This window comes from Plectropomus leopardus, chromosome 1, assembly GCF_026936395.1.
Source record: "Plectropomus leopardus strain MGB_pleo_1.0 chromosome 1, ASM2693639v1, whole genome shotgun sequence".
Lineage (NCBI taxonomy): Eukaryota > Metazoa > Chordata > Actinopteri > Perciformes > Serranidae > Plectropomus > Plectropomus leopardus.
This window is the reverse complement of record NC_142176.1, coordinates 24,119,745-24,132,210: the sequence shown is the minus strand read 5'-3', so window position 1 is coordinate 24,132,210 and position 12,466 is coordinate 24,119,745. Positions and strand designations below refer to the sequence as shown.

At 37.5% G+C, this 12,466-nt stretch overlaps 1 protein-coding gene across 1 annotated transcript; it reads left to right on the top strand.

The window, feature by feature from the left end:
* The first annotated feature begins 8,059 nt into the window (after window positions 1–8,059).
* LOC121944953 (uncharacterized) lies at window positions 8,060–11,498 on the top strand. Its single transcript, XM_042488931.2, has 2 exons — window positions 8,060–8,297; window positions 9,302–11,498. Exons 1-2 carry the CDS (start codon window positions 8,132–8,134, stop codon window positions 10,249–10,251), a joined length of 1,116 nt encoding a protein of 371 aa, XP_042344865.1. The 5' UTR covers window positions 8,060–8,131; the 3' UTR covers window positions 10,252–11,498.
* The last annotated feature ends 968 nt before the right edge of the window (window positions 11,499–12,466 follow it).

The following is a 12,466-nucleotide window of genomic DNA, read 5'->3' as shown; positions in this document are numbered from 1 at the left end:
TATAGGAAATGTCATCAGATATTTTGGCTGTGTCTTGTTGTGGGACTTGCCTACATTTTCCACCAGCAGAACATCTCCCATAGAAAAGTACAATCTAAAGCTGCTAACCCGGATCATATAGGGTTCTTCAGCTTGTCCTCATTGGAACCTTTTTGGAGGTTTCTACCTAAATCCCAACATAAAGGGTTATACCTAGAACCATTCATGAAAGGTTTCGCCCAAAACTCCTTAAGAGAGGTTCAATAGAGAACACCCCTGTGATGTAATGGTTCAACCCCAAAACCCTCTCTTATCCCTTTTCCACCAACATGGAATGGGTTTTGATCCACTTCCCTCACTTAATTTTGAACCTTTCAGAGCATTTCAAACAAAAATAAATTAGTTCAGAAACCAAGAAAGTTGGTTCTCGGCTAGCACCAAAAGATAGCAAGTTTTTCTAAACCTTAACCTAAAGTGCGAATTGTAACAACATCAGTGGCCGTGTCGTATTCTATAAATTAGAAAGAGAGGATGAAAAAGGCAAAAATTCAGAAGTCAAGTGAGAAATTGCCGGAAATAAAAGAGCATGGAATGGACTCTGGAATGGATAAACTTTTTAGCACTGAAAATGCTCTTTATCTATCTTTGATCTGCTCCAATAGCATCAGCTGCTCACTTGTTATAATGTTATACTTCTGTTATATTACTGTTCTTTGTACTTTGTGGCCACCATTGGCTTCTACTGTATAACAGTGTATTTCACTTACCTTTGTGACTTCTGCTCCAGATTTAGAGGTTGATCTGAAAATCTCTCTAACACCATCTGACTGGTGTAATAGCTACCTAAGAGTAAATATTGGTTGGTGTGACTGCAAATGCAATATTCTTGTTTCTAAGGTCACAGCAAAGCAGCCTGTGCAAACCATTACTCTGAAATGTGATGAAAATCACTTCAATGTTCAATATATTTGAAATGTTCCAGTTTAGTGAGTCTCTTTCTATGCTCCTGGAGCTATTGAAAGCATTCTTTTTATGAGAGCAAATAAAACATTGAAATAATAAAAGCAGAAATGTGCTCTGAAGTCACAAACTCGCGCACCCTTAGCAGTGTAATCCTCTGCTGTGTAACCTTCAGTGTGCATCATTGGGCTGCATGTCATTATGACTGTTTTCATGTTCTTCTTTGCAGAATGTAGTTTTATGGCATCATTGTAGTTTTAAAAATTCTGTATCGCTTCCCTAAAATTATCTTCTTTTTTTCTTTTTAATGAAAACAATACAAGCTTACACATTTTTGCACCTATTGCTGATTTTATGAGTAGATTTAGGAGGAGTTTTGGTGCAGGATGTATGGATTGCACAGCAGAATCCCTTTAAAATTTGATCACAGGGTTATCATGCAACATTTCATAAAGTGGATCCCATTTTCAGGATCACATTGCTCAGTGAAGTGGCTGTGAAGCAAAGCAGTGATTACTGGGTCAGATGTATGGCAAAGATCACAAGGATCATGGTACACAGCAGCAGTTCATAAATACTGGAGCAGCAAAGCTGCAGTGTTGGACATAATGATAGTGAAGAAGACAGGCTTTTGAACTCAGCAATGTAGATTTGATGAATGAACCCTCTCCTACTTTAATACGTTCTCGTCCAGATGCCCTTGAAAATGCCTTCACCTTCCACCTCCTCTGTAGGAGCTGCTCTATGACCAATGGTCACAGTCCAGTGGTCAAGCACTTATATGCTCTTTAATACACAGTGCTCACAAAGAAAAAGAAAACATGTTCAGTTAAATTTAACAGAATAAAGGTTAGATAGCGGAAGTCCTCAAAATAGAAAATAATTGCTCATTTAATTCTTCTTTAAGCACCTTCGCTGTTATTTGACAGATTAAAGAGTAGACTGAATAGAAAGGGAGAGAGAGAAAAGGTTATGACATGCAACAAAGATCCCGAGGCGGCAATTGCACCCAAGATGCTGCAGGAATGTATGATGTACTGAAACGACTCAGCTACTGAGGTGCTTCCTTTTAGCATTTTGTCTGCAAAAGAAAGTTAACAGCATTACGTGGTAGAAAACACTGGGAGAGGAGGGTGGGTTACATGCAAAACAAGGTCCAACCAGATCAACTGATTTTATCAGAAAGCTCCACAAAAAATCTAAATAAATAAAAGGGAAAAAAAGATTTAAAAGGGCATCCCAGCAATTTAAGAAACATATATACCATCTAAGGTGGGAAACAGCAATAAAATGTCATGCTTCACTGAGAAGTCACACATTGGGCTACACTGGCTTGAGAAAAATTCTAAAATAGTTGGTGAAAACGAATAATTGACATTTACTATGTGTTAGAAATTGGCTGAAAAATATGCAACCTTTGGATAAACTCCAGCTTTCAATTATATCCAACAAAAATTGAAAAAGAAAGAAAACTTGCAGCCACACACTTCTCACCAACCTGGAGTTGAAACACCTGAGCATTCACTGTGATTGAGAGCGAATGGAAACTAGTTAGCAAGCGAGCAGAGATGCTGAAATAGCTCAAAGTAATGGATGAGTGGTAAAATCATTCAGCTTTTGATCTATGTTTTAGAACGTTTTAGTGTGAAGTGTTTTAAAGCAGCAGTCTTCAGTGTTTTTCAGGCCAAGTATTCCCTTAGCTGAAAGAGACTGAGCATGGACCCCCAACTACATATATAGTATAATTGTGTATATTTGCATGTCAGGAAGGTATAGGAGGAAATTCCACTTTTACAAATATGGTGGATTCATGTAATAGTGTATGTCAGCCAGTCAGTCAGTCATTTTCTGTAACCGCTTGTCCTCGCGAGGGTCGCGGGGGGGGGGTGTGTATGTTCAGACATATTTTGACTTTTGAAAGGAAAAAACATTTTAAAAAATTATCAATCAATAATTTGGTGAACCTCCTGGACCCTTTAGGGATCCAGTGCCCAAAGGAATATTTCACTCACAAATGATCATTTGTAAATTAGATACTCTCCCTCTGTTGTGTTGAATTTGTGAGGAAAATTTTCTTTCTCATATGCCTCCAGTGAAGAAAACCCTGAGAAAATTCTTGATGAATTTGAGTAAAAGGGGGTATGCATTTAACAACATCAAAACTATATCAAAAAATCTGTTTACAAGCTCACACACAACTCGTGCTGGATAATTCAAGTCTCATTTTTGCAGTCGTACGCTCAGTGCTTCCCAAACACATTCATTTTCACTAAAACCTCACTCTTTAAAACACCTTCTCACAGACAATCACATACACAGATGAGTGGTACACCTGGTCAAGCACATATGTTGAACTCAGCTCAGTGAAATGCACAAGCAGAGGTTTTAAAAAAACCTTTATCTTTATTAAGATATGCAAGGGATCATTTTGTGGATTAAGTATTTCTTTAAATACATGCAGCTGGTGTGCTGAAGTGATGTAATGCCTTAATGGAGAGAAACCCTGGACATGTAAAGGCGTAGCTACAGTGTAAAAAATCTAACATGTTACCAGCTCATACCAGTAAAGTCCAGTCTGAACATGATATCTTCCTGCAGGCAGTACTGGTGGAGTATGGAGGTGTGTGCATTGGTGTCTGAACACTGCTGTGTGTTATGTGCTGTATGTGCCCTTTTTTTGCCCCCATGTTGTGTGTTTCGTGTGTGTGTGCTCCTTTTTGTAGTCCGTGTAATGACATTTTAATCAATCCAATAATTAGAATTAATTGCTACCACCAACCCACATCCCAACATGCCCCCCCCCCCACACACACACACACACACACACACACACACACACGCGCACACACAGCTGGGTAGGAGTCACTGCTCAGAGGGCCCCCTGTTGCTGCTCTGCACTGAGGCTGTTTTCATTCCATCATTGGCTTTCTGTATGATTACTCTTAAATCTCCATATATGAGGTGCTTTCACCTGTGTTAAAATGAAAGGTTAATTAAATTTGGTCTTATCCTGAGCGTCATGTGCTCTTCTTTTCCAAGCTGCTCTCACGTACTGAAAGTTTCATACCATAGGCCTTTTTATAGAACACATTTGGCATGTCACAGTACAAAAGTGCAAGTGTAAACAATAAAATTAATGATGATTGAATTGCTTTTATCTGCTTTAATTTTAGGTCCTGGTGAATCCTGGTAAACAGCAGGTAAACGTTCAAAAAGAGAAAGTAAAAGCTGTTTTCCTTGTGAACTGAATCTGAAAAGTTGAAATGTTTTGCTCAGTGGAGTTAGAGATGTGTCTGTGGAAATCCAGTTTAGGATAAACTTTTGAATCCTTAATGACCTACACATGACTGTGTGTATTTAATAGCTTCATCATTAATATTTAGACAGAGATTGAAAGGTCAGTCTCGTCAGGCCTTCGGGTGCTAATAAATGTATGATGATAATGAGTCTACCAAACACCATTATGTCTCTGTCCTTTTTTCCTCTTCTACCCACCTCTCTCTTTTCTTTCTGTCTTTCCGTCTTTCTCTAAATTTGGCTGTGACCTTTATAAGAAGTATAGGGCCTGTAACAGAAACATAATGAAACTGCACCAAAAAAAGGAAATGAGTGAATGAATGTATGAGTCAACGATAGGATCAGGATGTGTAAATATGCACCAGAGTTTACTGAACATCATCCTCATCCCTCACAGGGCTGCAGCTCTGTGATAAATGCAGGATGGAGGTTCACAGCAGGTTGTGGCAGAGACTCTGTCACTATCTGAAAAGATTACAGAGCTTTCAGCAGCAGCCACCTGACAGCTCTGCAGATAAAATGGATTTCAGATGCACAACAGGTGTCATCTAAAAGTCAATCTCTACATTAACACTGTGACTTCTGCAAGATGCAAGTTATCAAGGTACAATTGGATCGTGTCAAATCTTGTTTTTTCTTGTCACTTTTCATTCTTTTTATATTACAGTCATTATTTACATTGAAATATCAAAAAGACAAATAGGAGTGATTCTCCACTCTGAGTCGTAGTTAGATTTATAGCAAAACGATAGACAACGGGCTTTTTTCTCCACTCTATGTTGAGTAATTGGGCTAATTTGGATAATCTGAGGCAAAGACAATCAGATCATTAGTGTTTTTCCATGTTAGCACCATTATCTTGCTCTCTTGTTGACAGCTAAATCACCTCAAAATAACAGTATTAAATTATAGAATGCGTCATAAAAACTTATCTCCACTGAATAGAGTTTTGTAGCTGGTATCCAAGAAATTAGCCTTATAATGATAACATGGAAATTAGGAGAGCTGTAGATATTTAGAACATGAAGATTAATCCAAAAAAAGGACATCAGCATATTTACTATTTTTAGCTTTTTGTTTTACTATATATGTCCTTTCTTTAGAGTATTGTTACTCTTCTACACTTCTGTAATAGAATGAAGGGAGATGTGATGCAGTTATATATTGTTACATTAAATATTATAATATTTTTGAGGATTGACACTGTGGTACAATGAGAGAATAATCACAGCTCTTCTGTCCAGAAGGAAATTGCCATGGGGCTGAATTACATTTCAGGCAGAATAATTGAGAGAGCACTCCCATATTAATTAAACTCCTGAACCAAAAAAAGCTGGACCTGCAGGGGGACAGGGATGTAATGTAATAAGAAATTCTTCTAATGAAATAGTATACAAGTTATGTCACTGTGTTTTTGTAGTGGTGGTAACAAAGAGGCAGAGCAAACAGATATATTTCATTTTCTTAAGAATAATTGTTCTAGTAGACCTACTTTATTTTATGTTTACATAAAACAGGGTCTCTCTCCCAAAACCACACGACAGCACCTTTTCATATAATTTATTTTTATTTCCCAAAAGTTACAGATAGAAGCTGAAAGGCGATGAAACAATGAAGTATTATTTTAGTCTGTTTTACCCTCTGAGAACTCTTCTGCACATGTTTATACCATAGTTTAGTGGGTCACAGTAGAATGTAAACACAGTGTCAAGATGTGCACATTACATAGCAGAAATATTTACATACGTGCCACCTGTCAGAGTATCCACTTTAAATGCTTAACTTTACTCTTATTTTCCCCAATTCCTCAATTGACAGAACAGCTGAGGATGCAGACCAGATGCCAAAAATCTATTTTGCTGTTGGGGAAAAATAATTTTAATGTCAACTGAAACTTGAAGCATGAGGTCTGTGCAGAACAAGCTGGTCTGAAAGCATCTGACACATTGGCATGTCAGGTTTATATGATTGCTGATCTGTTCCCTGTTCTGCTGTGTGTGTGTGTGTGTGTGTGTGTGTGTGTGTGTGTGTGTGTGTGTGTGTGTGTGGGCTTGGGCCCCCACTGGTATGTTATTGTCTGACCACACTGAAACAGAGGACTTAAATCCTCATGTCTAAACTAACAACACCATGAATGGTATTTCTGGTATTTGTCAAAGGCCTATCTGGGAAACAAAGGAGCAAGCTAATAGAAAAATAAAGTAAAAATAAAGTGTATGGAAATAGAACAAAATAAAGTATTACTGTTATAGCTAACTGCTAAAGAACATAATCATAGGAATGACGCTAAATGTTTGGAAGGGGTTTAAGAGTATTTATCTTTAAAAACAGGCTGACAGAAATCCATCCATTTCATTTAGGTATTGAGAAGAAACACGAAGAAACAAAGGAAAAACATCACAAAATACCAATGAAATTTGTAACAAAGACGTGAATCACATTAACTGAGAGTGTCAGTTAATTTATCCTACCTTGTTTTGCATCATTTATCCTGACAAAACTGAGTATCACCACTTTCTGGCTGCAGCACTGAATGAGGCAAATATAATTAATAACGATAACAGTGTTGGCATTTTAAAGTGTCTAATGGAAGTGCAGAAGTCATTTATATCATTCAGGCAGCAGGTGTCTCAGTAGTTGACTAACTTTCTCTGATGTTTTGTGAGTTTACCTCATTAACTTGTTGTAACCCTGACATCTGCTGTCATCTCCTGGACAGCAGCTGCAGCTGCAAACTGGTTTATTCTAACTGGGGCAGACATTTACTGAAGTATCGGTAGGTGTTTTAACAAAATAAAACAGTCCTGCATTTGTTTTTGGTTTTTTTTTTTTATTTTAAACTTTCACTCCAAAATTGCAAATTCACATGTCCTATATAAACTGTCTAAAACGCCTGGTGACATTACCTTCAAATGTTATGTCAAATAATCCGTTGAAACTGTGAATTTGTTTAAGTGTTTTCTTTTATGTCCAGTGTGTGGCAGCAAAGCTCCATAATGCAACGAAAGCAAGCTGGGTTGCCATGTCCGTTTATTATGTTTTCCCAGCCTATGGTCACTTACAGTTTCCTTGAGTGTGTTTAGCACATTTTTGTTTTAAAAAAAAGGAGTTCACTTCACTGTCTGCTACTTTCCTACAACATAAAGCAAATCAATTTGCCCATCAATTACAAAGTGTCAGCTTGCGTAGCTTACCAAATACACATTGAAGTCCATCTTCCTATAGAAGTTCTGGTACATTAAAGAGTTACATAAAATTTAAAGTAAAATGAAACAAGAGAGAGACCGTAACAAGACAAAAATAACAATAAAACCCCATATCGATAAGAGTTAATACAGCTGAAAGAATGTCAGCAGTAAACACAAAAAATAATACTACTAATAATAGAATTAAACACGACCCAGACATAATAAAAGAATAAATTATTCTTAATCTTAATTATTCTAATTAATTATAGATTAATTAGAATAGTATGTTGCATGTTGCCCTTATAAAGGACTTTGTGGCTGTGAAAGCACTATATGAATCAATTTTACTTATTTAGGATGCTAACTTATGCTATTTTACACATAAAAGATTGATAAGTAAATGCATTCAAAATGAAATATAATATAATATAATATAATATAATATTATATTATATTATATTATATTATATTATATTATATTATATTATATTATATTATATAATATAATATAATATAATATAATATAATATAATATAATATAATATAATATAATATTCAGTCTACAGTCTACACTGACTGAGGAGGGTGTGTCCATGTTCAATGAATCATTTACTTGTTTCTGTCGCGATATTTGGCAACCCGGTGAGCAGCCAGTGTTGTGTCAGCCCGTCAGGAAACAAACCGGAGGTCCTCTTTCAGCCGCGGAAATGTTCAAAACAGAGAAACTCAAAGCTTTGGTGAATGAGCGACTGAAAGCTGCCGCTGAGGAAATATTCAGCATCTTTGAAACAGCTCTTAGAGAGTATGAGGAGGTCGTTTTTCTCTCCAAAGAGGACGTCGAGCAACAACGAGGAAGGCTGTCCGGCTGGAAAGGTGAGTTCATGTTAGCAGCAGAAAACGTGCAGGTTAACTTCAGTCTCCGGACAGCTCCGACACTGAGGCTCTGTACTCCTGATTTAATCACAGTGGTGTTTCGAGAGATCCGCTGAAAGCTAAAATCAGCTGGACCCCTCCCTTCTTACACAGGAGAAAGCAAGTAGCGCCATTTTGCATCCCTGGATGCGGGGAGTGGGGGGTGTACTACACTGAAAGAGGATATGATGTGAATCATGAAGCTCCCCTACAAAATGAGCTGTACAGCATTGAACTATATTTATACAGGTAGTAGTTCATCCTGACAGAATGACCCACCTCACCTTCAGCTACATTTATTCAGGAAGTCGGCCTTTCTGATAGATATTTGTACCTGTCACACCTGGGACTGAGGACCCAAAAGCAGACAGACGAAATGGATTTAATAAAAGAGACATTTATTACAAAGTGAAATGTGCAGTGAAAAAGATGGATGGAGTAATAATAACATTAGCAATAATAGCAATAGTAGTAGCAGAAGTGGTAGTAGTAGTAGAACTATTGGTATTAATAGTAGAAGTAGTTCTAGTAAAAGTACAAAAGTTGAAAAAAGCTGAATATTTTAAAAAGTCTAAATAGTTGAAATGAGAAAAGTAATAGCAGAGATGTCCTTGATTTTTTTTTTTTTAATGGTTTAAAAAGCTGAAAGTATGCTTAAGTTGTTAGATGCCAAAAAATGTATGGCAGACGTTGAAATAATAAGAATAAAGTTTTGAAGAACGATAATGTGGCTGCTGAAGCATCCACACTAACAAGTACATGGAATAGTAGTAGTTTGCTTGCACTTTGCACTGCAGGCACCCTAATTCTCTAATACCGTGACACTGTCATATCATTGCAACCCCAGCTGGAACAGGTTTTTTTGTTCTGCCTGTCTTGTCTAGCTTTCTGCCAAATATTTACAAACCAAAGTATTTGATGAAACTAAAGCTTACGTGTCTTTTCTCGTGTGTGATACTGTCCAGGCCCCCTGCAGCTCTCTGTCCCGGAGGAGGACGCTCCTTCGGAGCAGCATCACTTTGAGAAGAAGGCTGACCTGTGTGAGGATTATAAGACGCCTCTGCTGATTAAAGAGGAGCAGGAGGAAGAACTGTGGACCGCTCAGACAGGTGAAAAGCAGCAGCAAGAAGCTGACACTAAAGACTCTGTGTTCAATATCATTTATGTGCAGCAGAATGATGAAGACTGCAGACAGCTCGCACTTCCAGACCAAACAGGTGAGAAAAAAGGAGACAGTTTGCCCAGCAGCTCATGTGAACAGTTGAAATCCGAGCCTGATAAAGAACTGTGCGGTGCGTCAGAGCCAAACAGTGACTGTCAGATGAGTGAAGTTAGTGATGATGAATGGAGAAACTCAGACGTACACATGAAAAAACCACAGCAGGCTGGTGAGACAGCAGACAGACCGCACACCTGCAGTGTTTGCAGCAAGAACTTCAGGATTAAATCCATCCTGACTCGCCACATGAAGACGCACACAGGAGAGAAACCTTACAGTTGTGGTGTTTGTGGGAAAAGCTTCATCCAGCGCTCCTATCTGCAGACTCACATGAACTCTCACTCTGGACAGAAGCCGCACACCTGTAGCTTCTGCGGCCGAGGGTTCACACAAGTTGGAAACATGAACGCTCACATACGGATCCACACGGGAGAGAAACCTCACAGCTGCGCTGACTGTGGTAAAAGTTTTAGAGAGAAGGCCGATCTCATTAAGCACACAATAATTCACACTGGTGAGAAACCGTACATTTGCACTGTGTGTAATATGAAATTCAGCGCGCAGTCCAATTTAACGCGACACATGAAGACTCATTCAGGGGAGAGGCCATATAGCTGCACTGCGTGTGGGAAAAGATTCATTCGGCGCTCTCATTTAATTATTCACATGAAGACACATGCAGGAGAGAATCCTTAGTTCGGAGAAATTATTATATTAGCTCCACGGTGTTTAGTTGATGATTTCGTAAGTAGAATGGACTCACATCAGAGGGGTAAAATATTAAAAAAAACATTTTGTACAAACCATTTTTTTTATTTGTTGCTATGTAGTTTTGTACTGTAAAGGTTCCAACAGATCCCTAAAAAGTCTTAAAAGGCATTGATCTAATTTATCTATAAATAAGGCCTTAATTGGTATTAAAATGACTTAAAAAGTAGATTTATATGAATCCTTTTTTTCTGACGTTACATTGTAAAATCTCAAAATAAGTGGGAACGTCTATTTTTCGGTTAAATATTTTAATTAATCTTCTTAAACTCGTCATTATGGGAATCCAAGTTGTTTAATCTCACATGCAGAGTAAGAATATCACAAATTTGCCAAGAAAACCAACTAGAAATGCCAGATATTTCCTACTTTTCTGTTGCTAAACTAAATAGATAAGTTTGTGATGATAAAATAAGTTAACTGTCTTCCATGTATTCCACATCCCCAAAGGCTTGTTTTTGTCAACATTTTACGTAGATAAGTTTTTAACTGAACAATAATATCATGTTTAATGTAACAATAAAAATTTGGGCAAAATAAAACTGTCCTTCAATTTTGGTCATTAGAAACTGGGTCTTAAGCTTTAGTCCGAGTGGCATCGAAAAAGCCTTAAAAAGCCTAAAATATTACTTGCCTTAAGCTGCAGGAACCGTGATAAAAGCAATCTGGGTGGAAATTGAGTGCTGGTTCCGAATAGTGCCAATCATCAGAATTATATGCCTCTAATCTCACTGATTCCTGTTATCAATGCTGGCATAATATTTTTACAGCTAAAAAACATCAAACTATCTACACTGCTGAAAACTGCAATAAGAAGGAGTCATGGCGTAGAAGAAGAAACTGCCCAAAATGTGCCTTCAGTGCCGCTTGAAATGTCTGTAAAACGATCATTTCATGTAAGGATGAAAACAGCAGCAATATGTAGAAACATCTTAATACACAACGTGGCTTAAGTTTCAAGAATGCCCTCATTTGACACTCTTGTCTTCCCAACCGAGCAGCAAATGCGTTTAACTTGCAGACTTCTGACTGTGCAGTTCAGAACTGGTGTCAAAATTAACAGCAGTAAAACTGTGAAGCTTTTGTACACCTCAGTTACATGCGTTTGTTTTTTGTATTCTCCTTCTACATTGTGTTCAGACTCACAAATAAAACAGTTGCATTGATGCTGAAAATCTGTGTAGGTCTATGTTTTTTTCCCACATAGAAAACTGAAAAGAAATCAAAAAGGGAATTGATAAAAAAAAATTGGACCAATAAGCAGAATAAATAATGACATTGATATCAATAAAATCTTATCTGTTCCCATCCCTACTTAATACTACTAAAACATCCCTACTTGCTGTGATACAGCACGTTCCTTGTGATAATCACTTTTGTAATGTGCGGCCATTAAATCTAATTTCTGTTAATTTCTTATCAAAGGAGGTACTCTGAGGAAATAAAGCAAAACAATTTTACCCTCTCCAAGATCACCTTCAGTTTGTCAGTGATGTTCTTTCTGGTACTTGATGATATGTTTCCCTCATTCCCTCCGCTACAGAGGTTTTGTTTTCTCTTTGGTTTGCTGCTGATTTGGAAAAAAAAAAATAGAACCACCTGTAGTCAATAAATTGTCATGTTTTGGTTAAATCAAGTGTATCAGTGGTGGCCATTGGTTTGAGGGGGAGCCAGCTTTACGACATCATGTGTTTCCAAATGATAAAATCAGAAGGTAAGCCCGCTCTTCAGCTGCTTTTCGTGTGACTCATTCATAAACTTTATTAGCCTCCTATCAAAGTCCACATTAAAGACAAATAGTGCGTTTCAGCAAGAACTCTGAAAACTAAGCAGAAAAAGACCAACCGACCTACCTACTGGACCTGAAGCAATACTTTGTCTGAGGAGAGAGGGTTAGTAAACACGGTACATTTAACCTTTAGCAAAACACAAATGACTAAAAAGTTCCTGTTAAGTGATTTATAAACTGTGTAATCAAACTGTTGGTGCAATATTTTACAGGCTGTAGGTGGCAAGAAATTTGAGCTTGAGTAAAGAGTGTGTAATCATATTTATTGACCCTAATTCACAAAGTGAAATAAGCTTTTAATTAAGGGTCAGATATTGAAACACTGGGTAGACTCAGCTGCAAACTATTTTGGAT

Excerpts from the sequence above, each read along its gene's own strand:
- LOC121944953 (XM_042488931.2), top strand. The coding sequence starts at position 8,132 with ATGTTCAAAACAGAGAAACTCAAAGCTTTGGTGAATGAGCGACTGAAA. Across the intron at positions 8,298-9,301 it reads AAGGCTGTCCGGCTGGAAAG|GCCCCCTGCAGCTCTCTGTC; the intron begins GTGAGTTCATGT and ends GATACTGTCCAG.